Consider the following 16,786-nt stretch of genomic DNA (forward strand, 5'->3'; position numbering starts at 1 on the left):
TTGGGCGTCCCCTTAGTTGGATGAACAAACAAATTAGGATCAGCACAACCATACACCACACATAACACTCATTAATTGCCAATTCAAGATGGTACACATGGTAGATCATAGATGATAGGGCCCACCTCAATTAATTTTTTCCTTTCTTCTCTCTTGGGGCCCACCACCAACTCATCCTTAATCATAATCCTTTTCTACACCATACCTTTTCACCTCAATTCAATCTTGCATTGTCTGATCAGAACCAAATGGTAATCAATCAGTCAAACATACTTGTTCTCTTACTGCCACCGCTTTCCATCATCGACGACGTCACATCTCCCTGGTCAATGAATCAATGGATTCCAATCCGAGGGTTGGCAGCTGATTACGGGAACTTGCAAATTTGCCACGTGGCAAAACTCGAACGATTTCCCTGAATCTATCAAATAAAAATAAAGATGCAGACAAACCTGTCAGTGGTATCCGACGGCGACAGTGTTGCCTCCACTCAACTCATTCAGTGTTTCTTTCCTCCAACCCATTAAAATTTGAGTGCTTCAAATATCAAATGGATGGATGGATATATGGCAAATTAGCAGTCATTATCGTCTTTTCGAACCTAAAATTTTCAGTTCGGGGACAACGAAACACAACTACGCCAGTTGTCTCTACTCTAACATGAATCACACGGTACTCCATTAACAGACTGGACTCTAGAGCACCGAAGCGAAGAGCAGATTATCTGCAGAGAGGAGGAGGATCTCTGCGTGAGTCTGCATCTTTTTATCTGCAAAACATCATAGGGAAAACATGCTCTGTACCGGGCGAATTCTGGCACTTTCGACTCCTTTGAACACTTTGTTTCCTTATAATTCACCTTTTTCCAGCTCCAGATTCTTCCCTGGAAAACTTAAATCCGGCATCAAATGGAGATCGTTGGCGTCTCAACCTGAATCCTCCTCCTTCGCCACGTCTATCGATGCCAATTCTGCAGACAAAAATGGTGGTGCTGCTGCTGCTGGGTAAACTTTCTCATTCTATTTAATTTTGTTCCTTGTTTTGGCAGTAAGCGTCTTCGGTGGTTCGATCATCGATGAGGTTTTTCTTCCTTTCAACGCAGTTGTTAATTTTATTCTGCTTTGGTTATTTTCTTGTTAACCTTCCTTGATCATAAAAGAAAGGCCATTACCCAATGCTGGTCCCGGCAATTTGGGTCTGGGAGGGGTGGGCTGGATATGGACCTAATCTCCTGCGTTTTCAGCGTCTACCTTCTTTTTCCCATGAAGTTCTGCTTGCTTGTTTTTTCTATTAATCTGTGACGTCCAACTTCGGAGTTACTCACTTTCGAAATCTCAATTAGATTATACCTTCAATTAGACTATTATCTGAACCAAAGGGGGGCAACGTTGTTGATATATGATGGTATAGCATGATTAGCATCCTCGATTTATTAAAAGAAATAATTAGAGAATTTAGGAAGATTAGTGCTTGAAATAACTATTTACATCTAGGATTATTGTCATTCTCCTCTTACATCTCTATTGCATTTAGTTTTCAGTAGGTGAGCTGGAGGATATTGTATATGGTGAGAGAATATAAATCAGTGCATACTGATAAAAAAGCTTTTGTTTTTTTTTTTTTTTCAAATAAGGAGGGAATGTAATGAGGTTGCAAAATAACTAATATGGGAAGTCATATACTAGTTAATTGCCGGGACAAGAGTACAAATACAAATATGTACAGTGCAAAACCTTGTATACGGTATTTCTAAATCTTATATTTGCACTGCACATAAACTGAGCCTTAGGAACACATATGGTCTTTGTAATGGGATAAGACTTCTACTTTCTGGAATTCTTGACAAGGTGTTTGGAAGTACTTCCAGATATTCATGAATCTTTTCATTAGGAACAGATATGGCTATAAAGAAACAAGTATGAATTTTGAGTAAATATGTGCCTTTATTTTTAGCCTGTCCGTTATGACTCCATATAATCTAGAATCATGATGCTTCTAGTTTTCTCTTTCTATTGGAACTTCATTTAGATCTTTATTTGAAAAAGAAAAAAGAAAAGCAGAACTCTGATTCTTGTATCAGAATAGTGGTGGTGGCTATTACTTGAATTTTAGATCATTGACAACTTCTTCATTGTAATATATTCTATGTGCTTATATATTAGTTAAATTTGGAACTTGAAAATTGCCCGACTTAATTTTGTTGTGTCATGTGCGTCTAAAATACAGCTTTTGCATCATAGAGGGACCTGAAACAGTGCAAGACCTTGCTAATATGGAAGTGCAAGAAATTCAGGACAATATTCGAAGCCGTCGAAACAAAATATTCCTTCACATGGAGGAGGTGCTCTTCAGTATGCAATAATTTGTCTTAAGAAGTTCAGACAATTGTTATGATATCCAGCCTTCGCTCAGAGAGTATTAATTAGTAAGATATATGTTGGTTCGTTGAGGAATAATAGTAATATGTTAAATTTTGTGTCTAAGAAGTAGGTTAAACTCTTGGTTCCCAGTATATATTTGGTGCATATGAAGTTATGCATCTGCATAGGTACACATGCAGAAACAAACATACAAATTCACATTCACACGGACACAGGATGGTATCCAGTGGAAGATTGGAAACCAAGTCTCTGTGGAGTATGTTGAATAATACTTACACAGAAAAAGAAAAACATTTCAGCATGGGTATGGATGGTGGACAAATTATTTGCTTTCCTTAAATCATCAGTTAAAATTAACTAATGTAACTTGGTGGTAAATAAAGTCAGAAGGGCAGTTTCATGTAATGCATCTAGGCTGTATTTGGTTTCATGCAAAATGAAGGAAAATAAATGATTTCTTCAGAAAATGATATCCAATAGGAAAATATCTCTTTTCCTAATTTTCCTGGTGTTTGACTTAATTTGGAAGAAGAAAAACGTTAATGGTTGAGAAATATATAGGTGTTGCTAGATTTTGAATCACAATGAACAACCCTCTGTTTGGTAAATGACTTGCAGAAAATTAGAAGGATGCCATTTTTCCACAACTAATATTTGTTCTGGAAAATATCTTTTTTCCATGGCCATTTTATGCACAACCAAACACCATAAAATTGCACTTGAAAATCTTCTATTTTCTTCCATTTTTGTGCCTCCGAATGGAGTTCTAGTGTCATTCAACCTAGAAATCAAGTTTGAAAAATCAGATTTATGATAGAAGGGCTTTGTCTGTGGAAAAAATATTTTTACAGCAGTGTTTTTTGTCCTTGAATGTAATTTCTAGAGTATTTGTCATGTCAAAAAGTCTTGTAAAATTTTTGACATATAAATGATGATAAAATATCTAGCTGTCCCTTATAGAGTAAAAGAATTGATTAGGAGTCCAATTATCACTCCTTTTGCCATTTATTTATTATAAGGCATTCAAGGTTGACTGGTAACCCTTTGGCTTTTTTGGTAAAGAATGTAAGCAATTGGATCTTCATTTATCATGTATTCAGATTCAACTTAATGTAGCACATTTTCTTGGATGATATTTAACTATAATATCAAGGCACTGGGTCAAACGATATATGCATGTATGGTGATGCAATAATTTACAACCAACTTGGTCAGTACAATTTGGTTGCAGAAAACTCTAGAGGCACATCTCCACTTTGTCTGTCCAGCTCTAATTCTTTGGCAAAATCCCCGTAATCATCTACTGCTTTGTTGATAAACTAGCCAAGATAATGGAAATGGTTATCATGGGGTATGCATAGCTTTTCTAAAATAGCATCCCTGCACATCCTGACTTAACCCCGTTTAATAAAAAACCGTTATATATATTCTAAAGTATTATTCCCTAGTTCTAGTTCTGCACTTATTCTCTCTAGTCCTGTTAATTAGTGTCAAAGTTGTGTAATTTGCAAAACATAAACCATAGAACCTCTTCTTGTCTATGACCATTTTCTTCATCTGTACTTTGACACTATGATGCCCAGATACATTTACATGCCAAACATACCATTGTCAGACATAATATGTACCTGATATGACACTAGATACTAGGGGTGCAAGTTGTGTTGCCTGTTTTGAAGGATTTCAAGTTTCAACATTGGGCTCAGTTCCATTAAAAACTTGAAAACTTATCAACCCAACCCTACCCAAGTTGCACCCTTACTGGAAACTGCATAGACACTTCTAGAGTATACATTATCTAATATTTTTGGAATATGTAAAATGGTATGTTTACAAAACACCTGTATATGTTGGGAGTTTAATTAAATTTGGCAAGCTAGATAGAGGCATGATAGAAACCTATTAAATAGGATACCCATACCTATATCTGTTTTGGAATCTTGGGAATGGAGAATCATATTCCTATTTCCCATATATGTGTCTGTGTCAGTGTCCATGTCTATGCATAATAACTTGCAGACAGATACTGGCTTGAGATCGACTTTGGTGATCTCTTTTTTGTGCATAATTTGGCAAATTTGCTTAATAAATATGTTGTGTCCGAGAAAACAACCAGAACCAGTAGCAGGAAAGCTCATCAATGTATTGCATTTGGTTGAATGCATCTAGATCAACCCACTTTTCTGCAGACAGATATTGGCTTGAGATTGACTTCTAGAACTAATTATCCTTTCTAAACCTCAAGCTCTGAATGGGCACTTTTCTGGGCTATGGAATTGATAGATATTAACAACTCTTTGACCCAAATTGCCATGTCAAAATGGTCATGAATGCATCTAGCTTGGGATGACTTCTGTTTTCCATTTTGTTGCATCATATTCATAATACTCATTACATCATATGTTTTATTAGGTTCGTAGGTTAAGGATACAGCAGAGAATTAAAAGTGCCGAACTTGGAATTCTAAAGGAGGAACATGAAAATGAACTTCCTAATTTTCCATCGTTCATTCCATTCTTGCCTCCCCTGGTAAGCCTTGTATAATTTATTATTTTTATTAGGTTAGCAAATTTTAAGTGGAAAGGACCTTTTTTCTTTCAGATTAACCCACTCTTCCTATTTTGCATTATGTGAAATCAACAATTGTCTTTTCCCTAAATAACTGTTAAATGGTATCTTATATGCAGAGTTCAGAAAACCTCAAGCTATATTATGCTACTTGTTTCTCTCTTATTACTGGGATTATCATTTTTGGTGGCCTTCTAGCACCTACTGTAAGGTTTCCTACTATGAACCACTAGAGCAATTTAGAGTTCTTCTTAGCTTTCTTTTGTTCTTTACTTTCTTTTCAAGTTCTTCAGTTCTCTTTCTCTATTTCTAGCTTGGCTTTGATCTTTATATTTATACATTTCTATAAATTTTCTTCTTTTTTTCAATGCAACTTTATCATTTCTCACTGTATCATTGTTGTTATATTCTTAGAGGTAAAAGTAGTGTTCTTATCATTCATTTCATGTGAATAATTTATTATTAGTTGTAACCTACATATGGCAGAATAGAGAATTAATAGTAAAAAGAATGCAAGTAGTGAGATCTTGAGATGATTCTTCATGCTAAATGTTTGGCTGTTATGATCAATGTTTTTTTTTTTGTTTGTTCATTCTTGACTACATTTTATTTGTATAGATACTTGAGAGGGTACAGATAGAAATAGAACTGCTGTAGAAAGTAAAATTGGTTGGTTTAAGACGTGTTTGCATCTGGTCCAAACTTATTTGACAATATAGTGCACCTTAATTTATTCCTCCCTTGTTTGTACTATTCAGATCACATGTAAGGGGAAGGATCTACTGACAGAAACCAGGTGTCATGCTTTTAGAATGTTTTTGTTGCTCTCTCCTGCATATGTGATACACTGATGATGGATGGCAGATTACAGTTTTGAGTTGCACGCTTTTCCATGTTTGATACCAATAGAAGTATGATTAGTTCAAAGTTCTTATAATAAGGAAGTTCTTTAACTTCTCTAAAGGAATAGGAGCTGTAGACAAGAATGAAATTGTGAGATTGCTTTGAAAACATGAGGAATCAAACTGTGAGATTGGGCAATATATTGAACTAGTCCTGATTTTAGGACGTAGAGGGCAGTTCTGAGTTGCATGTTTCATGTTGTTATATGCCTATAAAATTATGCTTGGTTTAAAGTTCTTACGATATGCAAGTATTTTAACTTTTCTCTTAATGGATATTTGTAGAGAAGAACAAAATTATAAGGTTGTCCTGTAAAGATACGGGGAATCAAACTGTTAGATTGTAGAGTATGTTTTATATTGAACTAGTCCTGAATTTTTTGGAGACACGAACACCATCTTATTTTATTCTTATTCTATTAATACTTATCTCAGCTGGAGCTCAGACTGGGACTTGGTGGCACATCATATGAAGATTTCATTCGTAGCATGCATCTTCCAATGCAGTTGAGGTATAATTAATATCTCAGTCTATCCATGCTACATGCTGTTTTTATTTCCTAGTTGCTCTGGCTACTCCCTTATTAGTCCCCTTATTGCATGACAAATTCTCTACTGAACCTTTTGGCATGATAATTTCATTTTATATTCCTTGTCTGGCCTCATGCAATGTAAATGCATCATTTACCACTCTCATAGCCTGAAACAAATCCAGAATCTATGAGCAAAAAATTAACTATGATCATGGAATAACTGCTGAATAAGCCTAAAACGACTTTATGTTGGATTGCTTATCACAGAAAAGTACTTTCATGTTTACTAGCTTTTGTGTTTGAAACATGCAGTCAAGTTGATCCTATAGTGGCATCATTCTCTGGAGGAGGAGTTGGAGTTATCTCAGCTTTGATGGTGGTTGAAATAAACAATGTCAAACAGCAGGAGCATAAGCGCTGCAAATATTGCCTTGGAACTGGTATACGTTTAAGGGAACAAATTATTTTCTACTCATTTTTAACTGGACTTCAAACTTTGGTCAAGAGTTAATAGCTTTGTTTGTTCAGTTCCTGTATGTTTAGAAAAGCTTCAGTTTACCTATCCATTTGTGTTGTATTTGGTTGGGGAGGGTTCTAGAATAAGGAAGTTTTCGATTTTCACCCCAAATCGGAGAAACCTTATGAGCCTCAAACCTAAAATTGTCATTACTATAATGGTCTGATTTCATGTTCCAAACTGCACTTAGCTTCCTCATACTACCATTGGAATTTTTCAATTTTCATAGATCCATTATTCCCTAGGATACCTGTTCTTCCTTGGTGGCTGGTGGTGTTAATGGCACCAATGAATTCATAAAATCAAGGTGGTTGTGGAAGTAATAACAAACAAGCCAGTCATAATTTTGCATTTTGTGTAATTAGTTTTTTGTGAGAGAAGTAGAGCTTAATTTATTCTTTTAGTTTTATTAATAAATGGTTTACTTGTTGCAGGGTATCTTGCTTGTGCTCGCTGTTCTAGTACAGGGTCTCTTGTTCTTATTGAGCCAGTTGCAACAGTTAATAGGGATCAGCCTCTACCTCCACCTAAAACTGAACGCTGTTCAAACTGTTCCGGTTCAGGAAAGGTAGGAAAGTTGGAAATGTTTTTCTTGTATTTTACTTGTAATTTGTTTTTTGAAAAAAAGGTAAGGTAATTTGCTTTAATTGGTATCAAAACATGTGTCTGTACAACAAAATTCTGTATACTACACAAAGTCCAATTTTCCCCAAAAAAAGTTAACAGCCAAAAAAGAGGCATGTGAAGAGAAAGAACAAAGAGCAAAGATTATGTAAGATGAAAATTACAATGGAAATTAAGGATTAAAGATGAAATGCAGGTGGCTGTACTGTATAAAAATGTTGCTAAGTAGAGATTTTAGTAACAAAGAAATACTTGCTGCATTAGAGAGAACAACAAACTGACCAAGAGAATTAACTAAAATTCCAAAATAATGACTATATATAAACTCAACATAAGGGTTTGGATCTCCTTTTTCTATGGGTAACAGTAAAATTATTAAAAGTTTAAAATTACATAAAATAAGTTACAATTACAACTGATGGGTCAGCGTACATTGCCCAATCCCGATTTTAGGAAATAACATCAAATTTACATTCATTCACCCCATGTGGTTCCTCAAAACAACACTGACTGATGTGAACTTCCCTTAAACCAAGAGAATTTGCTTTGCCTACACAGTTGACCAGTAGGATTCTTTTAAAGTAGTATTATGGATGCATAACTATTCTCCTTGTCTTTTATTCAGTATATCCACCTTTGTGCTGTCACATTGTGAGCTAAGTCTTTTTGTTTTCCTTTTCTTATAGTAGTCTTTGGATGCCTCCTGATTACTTTGATATGATGGAAAATTTGCAGGTCATGTGTCCTACATGCCTTTGTACAGGGATGGCAATGGCGAGTGAGCACGATCCTCGGATTGATCCCTTTGATTAGAAGTGCATTTTAGTTGCTTTTTATGTTTTGAAGATGAAGAGAGATATGAAGTGTTTATGTAAAATAGTTTTATTTGAAATATGGCTCGGCCTTTCCTGTAAATATGGCCTTTGTATGTATGTTGCTGTCTAGCAGCCATACAGGACTGCGGCTGTGTCTGTAATCTAATCATCCAAAATTCCTACTTGCTAACTATTGCAAAAAGAAACTTGTGAACTGATACTTAGATGAACAGATTATACTTTTCGGCTTTCAGGGTGGTCTGAATTTGATTTTTTTTTTTTGTATTTATAATTGGATTGAATATGGATATAATATTTTATATGGGTTTATATCTATTAAATTTATAATATATAATAGCAGTCACTTTTAGCTTCTTCTATTGATAATATATAATATTTTGATCATTTTTAGTTTAATTTATTAATGATATTCAAATATCCGATGCCAATATAAATTCAATCTGAATCCAATGGATAAGATTCAACTCCAATTCAAATATTAATGAATCAAAATTGGATCTGTATAAATCAAATTTGATCCTATAATGTGCTTCTTAAAAATCTCACCCTTTACAAAGAAATAAGGGAAAAAACAATAGAAAAGCTCCTCTACTTTGCCACCTACATCATGTCAGCTTGATAATCATGTTCTTTGGGAGTGAAAAATTGATACTCCCAAAGAACGCGTTCTCAAGGAACACATGGTTCTCATGACGTTAACCCTAATTAGCGAACACGTGTTAACAACTCCCACATGAGAGATGAGGGGTATTTTGGGTATTTCACACTAAATGATAGAAAGAAGCCCTGCCAAACATTTTCGTTTGACAGTGAATTCCTCCAACTTGCTATTGCAAATCTCAAAGGAATGAGGGACTCCCTTGGCTCCAAGAGACGATGAGCGAACGATAGAAAGTATCGGCAACATTTTCAACCGGGAATGCATCAATACGTATATTGGCTCATCACCATACCTAGTTTTGTATCGTGTGCTTTGTTTTAAACTCACATTTTCTCTAACCAAATTCACATGGAATCGTTTTTGCTCCCACCGCAAAGATGAGTTCTAAATAATCTCTAACCAATGTGATATGAAATTGTTTTTCTTATATTATTTTGTTTGCATTTGTTATATGTTATGCCAAATGGGTATGGTTTCTTCTCTAATCCCATCGATGGTTATATGTTATGTTGAATGGGTGGGGTTTCTTCTCTAATCCCATCATTGTGTTTTGTTATGTCTTTTGTTATAGATTGAATATCATGAAGATTGTCCTTTGTTATGTGTATGAACCTTTGTCCATGTATTGGATTGTTATGTCTGTTATGTGCTATGAACCTAGTGTCGGTTTTCCTCTCCACCGCAAGGTAAAATTTCTTACCATTTTTTGGATTTCCATCAAATGTGATAAATATTTAGCTGTGTTTTGTTACAATAGGAAAATACTACCTTGTAGGTTCGGGGTTCCCTAGACAAATTGGTTTTCTTGTACAATTCCGAAGAGAGAAGTACCATTTGTCATACTTTCGAAGACAAAAACGTCCAAGGGGTGCGAGAGAGGAGTTTAACTACAGGTATTCAAACTTGTGTAACTGTATAGAGCGGTGTTTTGGTGTGTTGAAAGCAAGATTTCTATTCTTAAAACTCATGCCATCATTTTCTTTGAGAACATAATGCAAGATAATGGTAGCTGCATGTGTGATTCACAATTTTGTCTGAGATGAAATTAAGAGAGATAAGATTGATGATGATCTTTTTAATGAATATGGTAACAATAATCATAAGGTGGAAGAAGATCCAGATGATGGACATCAAGCAGTCAATAATGAAGTGAATGCAGATAATGTACCAAAAATTGCAGAACTTCGATGAGAAATTGAAAATCAAATAGCTGATTCAATAGGATGGCCTAGGATATAGTTTGATTTCCATTTATTTTGCATGGTTTGGTAAATGGGTAGTGTAACAATGACTAGTAGAGTGGAGTGGTACATCTCTTATCAATTATATATTTTTGTTATGAAACATTTTGGGTATTTAATAATAGAATTTTTTTATAAGCAGGCACACGAAAATGATTTCATTTGGGTAGACCAATTCATACTCGTGATGGTGGCTGATGCAGCGCGATCCAGACACTTCTAGCTAGCTCCTACCTGGTGACGGATGGTACCTGAGACGAAGAGGAAAGTGAAGAATTCCTGGGGAGCTCGCCCGACGAGAACACTCCGATGCTTAAGTTAGAACTCTGTGAGAACTGTAGAGAATGCAAAGAGAGAGCTAAGAGTGCAGATGGCGCAAGTTCAGTCCCTTTGCTCCTTGGGGATCGGGGTCCTTTTATATTGGAGATATGTCAAATCAGGCGTAACCGCCTCTGTCAAGCCAGGTGTAACTGCCTCTACTGTAGTCGTTACTGCCAGAGCTGAGGTGGCGGATGCAGGAAGCCGTTGCAGAGTACGGACCTGTCAAGCGTGCCACATCTTGCAGAAATGGCAGGCACGACGCCACCTGACGAGGGACGTGGGCACAGCCTCTAGATTCGGCAGGTATTGTTGTCAGGCAGATCTTTCCTGCAGGTTGCCGAGCTACTTTGCACCGAGATACCTTGGGCTGAGCTATCTTACACCGAGGTGCTGGGGGTGCGCCGAGGTGCTTATGCTTGAGGCGAGCCTTAGGTAGGAGTGTTAATGGTGCTGATCCGAAGTGTTTCCACTTCGGGATACTTAGCCGCAGATCGGGGTGTTCTCTTCTCAGGAAGGAAGAGTTCGGGGCTTATTGGGAGGAGCTCGGGTCTTAGGAGGAGCTCTGGGCGCTTCTCCCTTAGAGAGAATTCGGGGTAAGCTGGATGTTACTTCACGGCGAGTTGCCACATCCACCGAGTTGTCCGGCCGGTCTCCGGCGAGTTCGTTACGTTGAGTTATGGCCAGGCTGTCACGCTGAGTTGTCACCTATGCCAGGTTGTGTCCACGTGTCCCCGTGCTACGAGGTTGGGCCAAATCACCCTCCATCAATTGCCAACCACTCCCCATGCTGGGGGTTCTAACCCAACACGGGGAGTTCGCGGTGTGCCGGGAGGATTTGGCTCGGAGCTCAGACCTTCTTGTCAGGCAGCTCATTGGTCGGACCAGTTCACTGCTCGGTTCAATCAAGGGCAACCCGGGTCGCGTACAGTCCACATGCAGACATCATGTGATCTATGGACTCCGCGGATGTCAAAAAACGCGCTAAATCGATTCCGCCTCGGCGGTCACGTAGCAGGTTTTCTTGAGAGCCATCAGATCGTCTTGATCTTGACCGTTGATGCCCGAGTATAGTGGCTATAAATAGTGGGGGTCCTTATCATTTTTCCCTCGCCGTAAGTTCTCAGCATTCGTCTTGAGCTCGCATCTAAGGTCTCCAGCTCGGGTCAATTCTCCCCAGTTTGGTTGCTTTTCCTTGGTGAGTCCCCTTAGCTTTTCTTTCAGCTTCCTTATTTCTTCCAGTTCATTTTTATCTTTCACCATGTCTAGTTTCGATAGTCGACTGGATGAGCCCAAGATGGGTACCTCGGCTCAGGGTGACCCTACCGAAGTCCAGTCTCACGAGGCGCAGGAGGCCTCGGGTAATCTGGCGTCCACCTCTCACCGAGGTCGGATGCCAGATAGGTTCGGTCCTTCCACCATGACGCTGGAGAGGCTCTAACACCTTATTCGGCAATATAACCTACCTAGGGAGTATACCTACAATCTGCCTGTGGGTAACTTCCCATGGGAGCACGGTCCTGACGAGATCGTGATATTCCGGGAGCAACTCATAGCTGGGCTCCGTCTCCCTTTCCACCCCCTTATCATAGAGGTTCTGAATCACTTCAACGTCACAATAGACCAGCTTCACCCGAACTCCATTCGTAATGTGGTCGAGACCATTTCCCTCTGCTTTGAGTACGTCCTCCCTTTAGACTTAGATATTTTTTGTTCAATTCTCTCAATAAAGAAGAACGCTTCAAACGTTCTCCCTAAGCACAGGCGGGCCTACTACCTGTCCCCTCACCCGGGTTTCAAGTTACTGCACAAGCTTCCCAGCAAAGTCCCAGCTTGGAAGCAGGACTACTTCGTAGTCTGGAACACCGCGGGGTGGCCCTTCCCCACTCATTGGAGGTCGGCTGTTCAGGACCCTGGCGTTATCCTGGACAAGAAGACAAGGGAGACGCTTCAGTCATGGGCTGAGCTCGGGTTTAATTACAAGGATTATATCATCGAGAGCAAGCTCATACAAGCCGGCTTGAGCCCGGGTAGGTCGTCTTACCTAGAGTTAAACATTTTACCTTAGTAGCTTGTACCTTTGAGTTGCTAACGCCGAGCTTTGTTGCAGGACCCATGGAGGAAGAGAAGCTCAAGGGGGAGAGGCTTTTCAGCCATATGAAGGGGAGAAAGAAGTGAGCTACCAAGAGAGCTCGCGTCGAGTCCCCGCAGGCCCCCACCTCCGAGCCCGAGCTTCCGCAGGCTCCTACCTCTGAGCCTGAGCTCCCTGATGTACCTCCGATCATCGATTTGGAGGAGATCTTACCACCTCGGGAGCCCGAGACATCGGCAGAGCCTGTTCCAAAGGCAGCTGTGGAGCCTGAGGTCACCACCGAGGCCGCTGATGCAGCAACTGAAGCTTCCACTGAGTCCATTCGCACAGCCGAGATGGAAATTTCCAGCTCGGGGAGTCAAGAGGGAACCCGAAGTATCCTGATCCCATAGTGCAGCCTTCGGAAGAGCAAGGGACTGTCTATGCCGAAGAGGTTTCCCAATGGGCCAACCTCACCCCTGGTCAGCTCAGGGCCCGGGCTGCCACCCACTCTATGGTGGTAAGTTCTCTTGTCAGGTGAACTCCGCCGTGCACGCCTTGACCCTTTAGTCCGAGAGGCACCTGAAGCGGGCTCTGGCTGTTGAGGACTCGGCTCGCGCAGCCCACACCGATCTGAGGGCAGCTCGCGACCAAATCCATCAGCTGGAGAGCGATGCTTCAGCTCAGAAGAACGTCATCGCAGCACTGATGGAGGAGAAAGAAGAGTTGGCACGCGAGAGGAACGGGCTGAGGAGCGAGGTTAACGCCCTCAAGGCAGACAAGGGGACCTTAGAGCTGGAGGTGAAAGGCCTTAAGGAGGATAAGGGAGCCTTGGAGTACGAGGTGGAGTTCCTCAAGGCTGATATTGAGGAGAAAACCGAGATCTTCACCCAAGCCATAGAGGAGACTAAGGTCAAGGCCATTATGGACTATGTCAAGTCGGGCAGGTTCGATACCGTGCTGGGGGAGGCCTATCATAAGGGCTTCAAGCTTAGCAGGTGGTTGATAAGGCACATGTACCCCAAGCTTGATGCAAGTGCCATCACCACTTCACGGATCATGAATGACATAGCCCGACAAGCTACAGAGGATCCGGATTCCGAAGAGGAGGGTGGCAATGAAGAGGTAGATGTCACCAACCTGGACAAAGCTCCCGAGTAGAAACGACGAGCCCCCAAAATAGTTGTCCTTGTACTATGAGCCTGCGAGCTCAACTTTAGTTTCCTCTTTTTTTTTTTTTATCGAGCTCATTGTATAGAACTTTCCATCAATGAAATTTGTTTTTTTGCCAAGTGTTGTCACTTTATTCTTTTGCCGAAATGATTGTTTTATCCGAGCTATCTGAGTTAAGTGCACGAAGTAGGGTTTCTCAACTATCGTCACCCCGAACTGTCTCCCAGTACTTTGTAGGGGTGGTTTTTATAATGTACACCGAGGTGAGTGACATAGTAAGGCATATGCCAAACCTATCTCCTAGGTTACTTGAATTGATGGTCGTCCCTAGCGGGTCCAACCTGTTGTATACCGAGGTGGGCTATGCACCATAGGGTTCACACCTGAGCTGCTTGCGTCCTTGGCATACTAAGCCTACGTCGATGGGGTGGTTAGGTCATATGTAGTGTCGAGGCCCTTAGTTAGCTCGGCGTTTTAGCCCTTAGGTTGGGGGAGTGACTTATAGTCACACCCTCCTAGGGTCTGCCCATGCCGAAGAGGTGACTGGGTCTTATAGTGTTGAGGTCATCATTAGCTCGGCATTTTGGCCCTTAGGATCTAGGAGCGACTATGGTCCACCCAGTTTGGTAATTTATAGGTAATATTGCCTTAAGTTGACAATTTTCGATGCCCGAGGTACGTGTTTCCCTTCTAGGGTTTCGAGCTCGTATGTACCTTCCCCGAGCACCTGCTTTACGCAGTAGGGTCCTTCCCAATTTGGCCCGAGCTTACCAACACCGGGCTTAGGCACCATAACTTTTCGAAGGACCAGGTATCCGATGCAGAAGTTCCGCTTTTTAACCCTAGCGTTATAGTACCGAGCTACTCTCTGCTGGTAGGCCGCGGTCCTAATGTACACGAGGTCCCATACCTCGTCAAGTAGGTCGAGGTTGGTGCGTAGCTCGTCTTCGTTTGCCTTGTCGTCATGCGCTTCTAGACGTAGCGTGGGAACCTCGATTTCTGCTGGGATAACTACCTCGGTGCCATAGGTGAGGTTGAAGGGAGTCTCTCCTGTAGCGATCGTCACCGTGGTCCGATAAGCCCATAGAACACTGGGTAGCTCGTCCACCCATAGTCCTTTAGCTCGGTCCAGTCGTGCCTTCAGCCCACGGAGAATGGCTATGTTTGTGACTTCCGCTTGGCCGTTTGCTTGAGGGTGCACTACCGAGGTAAAGTTTTGCTGTATCCCCATATCCTTACACCAGTTCTGGAATTTGATGTCCTTGAACTGTTTACCATTATCGGAGATCAGTACTCGAGGTAGTCTGAAGCGGCATACTATACTCTTCCAGAAGAAGTTTTGCACATTCCGAGCTGTGATCGTTGTGAGGGGTTCAGCCTCAACCCACTTCATAAAATAATCGACTGCCACCACTAGGAACCTTCTTTGCCCTGTTGCTGGTGGGAATGGGTCGAGTATATCGATCCCCCACTGTGCGAATGGCCACGGGCTGGTAAGATATTTTAGGTCGACGGCGGGCTGGTGGTGGATGTTGGCGTGCTTCTAACACTTGTCGCATTTTTCGACGAGCTCGGTCGCGTCTGCCTTCATTGTTGGCCAGTAATACCCCTGCCGCAGTGCTTTCTGGGCGAGAGCCCTGCCCCCCAAGTGTCCGCAGCACAGGCCCTCATGAGTATTGCAGAGGACGAGCTCGGCCTCAAAGGGTCGCAAGCAGTGCAGATAGGGGAGCGTGTAGGATCTTCGGTACAGCCGTCCATCTATCATGACGTATTTGACTACCTGATGCTCTACCCTTCTGGCAACATTACGATCTGCAAGGAGGGTTCCGTGTAGTAGGAAGCTCGCGAGTGGATCGATCCAGTTCGGCTCTGCTTGAACGACGGGAGCGACCTCCTCTATCCCCCCCGAGAATGCTAGGCCGAGGTAAGTTCTCTATATACACGATTCTCATGGTGTTATCACTGGTGCTGGCTAACCGGGATAGGGCATTGGCCTCAGCGTTCTCTGATCTTGGGATCTGCTGGGTGAAGTGTGACTGGAAGTTGAGGAGAGCCTCTCTTACTTTGGCTAAGTAAGTGATCATGGTTGGCTTGCGAGCTTCGTACTCACCCGTGACCTGGTTGACCACGAGCTGAGAATCACTGCAGATGACAATGTGTTTGGCTTTCACTTCGTTTGCCAGAGCCAGCCCGACTAGTAACGCCTCGTACTCCGCTTCATTGTTGGATGCCGCGAACTCGAAGTGTAGTGCATACTCCAATTTCACACCGCTTGGCCCGTACAGAACGATCCCAGCTCCGCTGCCCTGCTGGTTTGACGAGCCATCTACATGAAAGATCCAGGGCTCCTCGTCCCAATTCGTGCTTGGACTCACTAGGAGAGATGCCGCGCTGGTTGCTACTTCATGGTGCTCGAGCTCAACCGGCCTGGGAACCTCAGGCTCGCCCGAGCTGGGGGCCTCGTGTTCGACTGGCCTGGGGACTTCGGAGCTAAAGGTGCATTTTGCGACAAGATCTGCTAAGGCTTGGGCCTTGATAGTAGTTCGCGGCTTGTATTGGAGATCGTACTCGCTGAGCTCGACAGCCCACTTCATCAACCTACCGGAGACCTCGGGCTTGAGCAGGACTTGCCTCAGAGGTTTGTTGGTAAGGATGATGACTGTGTGAGCTTGGAAGTACAGACGGAGCTTCCGGGTTGCAATGACTAGTGCGTAGGCCAGCTTTTCTATCTCTAGATACCTCATCTTTGCTCCCTGCAACACTTTACTAACATAGTAGATGGGTCGTTGGACCCGATCTACTTCTCTTATTAGTACCGAGCTGACTACCTCATCAATTACCGAGAGGTACAACTCTAAAATATCACCCTCTTCGGGTCGGGTTAAGACTGGGATGCTGGCGAGGTACCTTTTGAGCTTGTCGAATGCGAACTGGCACTCTTCAGTCCATTCAAAGCCTTTG

General features: G+C 41.7%; 1 protein-coding gene across 1 annotated transcript; it reads left to right on the top strand.

The window, feature by feature from the left end:
• Positions 1-532: 532 nt before the first annotated feature.
• Positions 533-8,593, top strand: LOC104589446 (protein ORANGE-GREEN, chloroplastic-like). The gene is made up of 8 exons (XM_010247783.3): positions 533-1,004; positions 2,227-2,341; positions 4,794-4,910; positions 5,069-5,155; positions 6,287-6,363; positions 6,697-6,824; positions 7,336-7,469; positions 8,261-8,593. Exons 1-8 carry the CDS (start codon positions 793-795, stop codon positions 8,336-8,338), a joined length of 948 nt encoding a protein of 315 aa, XP_010246085.1. The 5' UTR covers positions 533-792; the 3' UTR covers positions 8,339-8,593.
• The last annotated feature ends 8,193 nt before the right edge of the window (positions 8,594-16,786 follow it).

Source organism: Nelumbo nucifera, chromosome 1 (assembly GCF_055504915.1).
Source record: "Nelumbo nucifera cultivar China Antique chromosome 1, China Antique-T2T, whole genome shotgun sequence".
Lineage (NCBI taxonomy): Eukaryota > Viridiplantae > Streptophyta > Magnoliopsida > Proteales > Nelumbonaceae > Nelumbo > Nelumbo nucifera.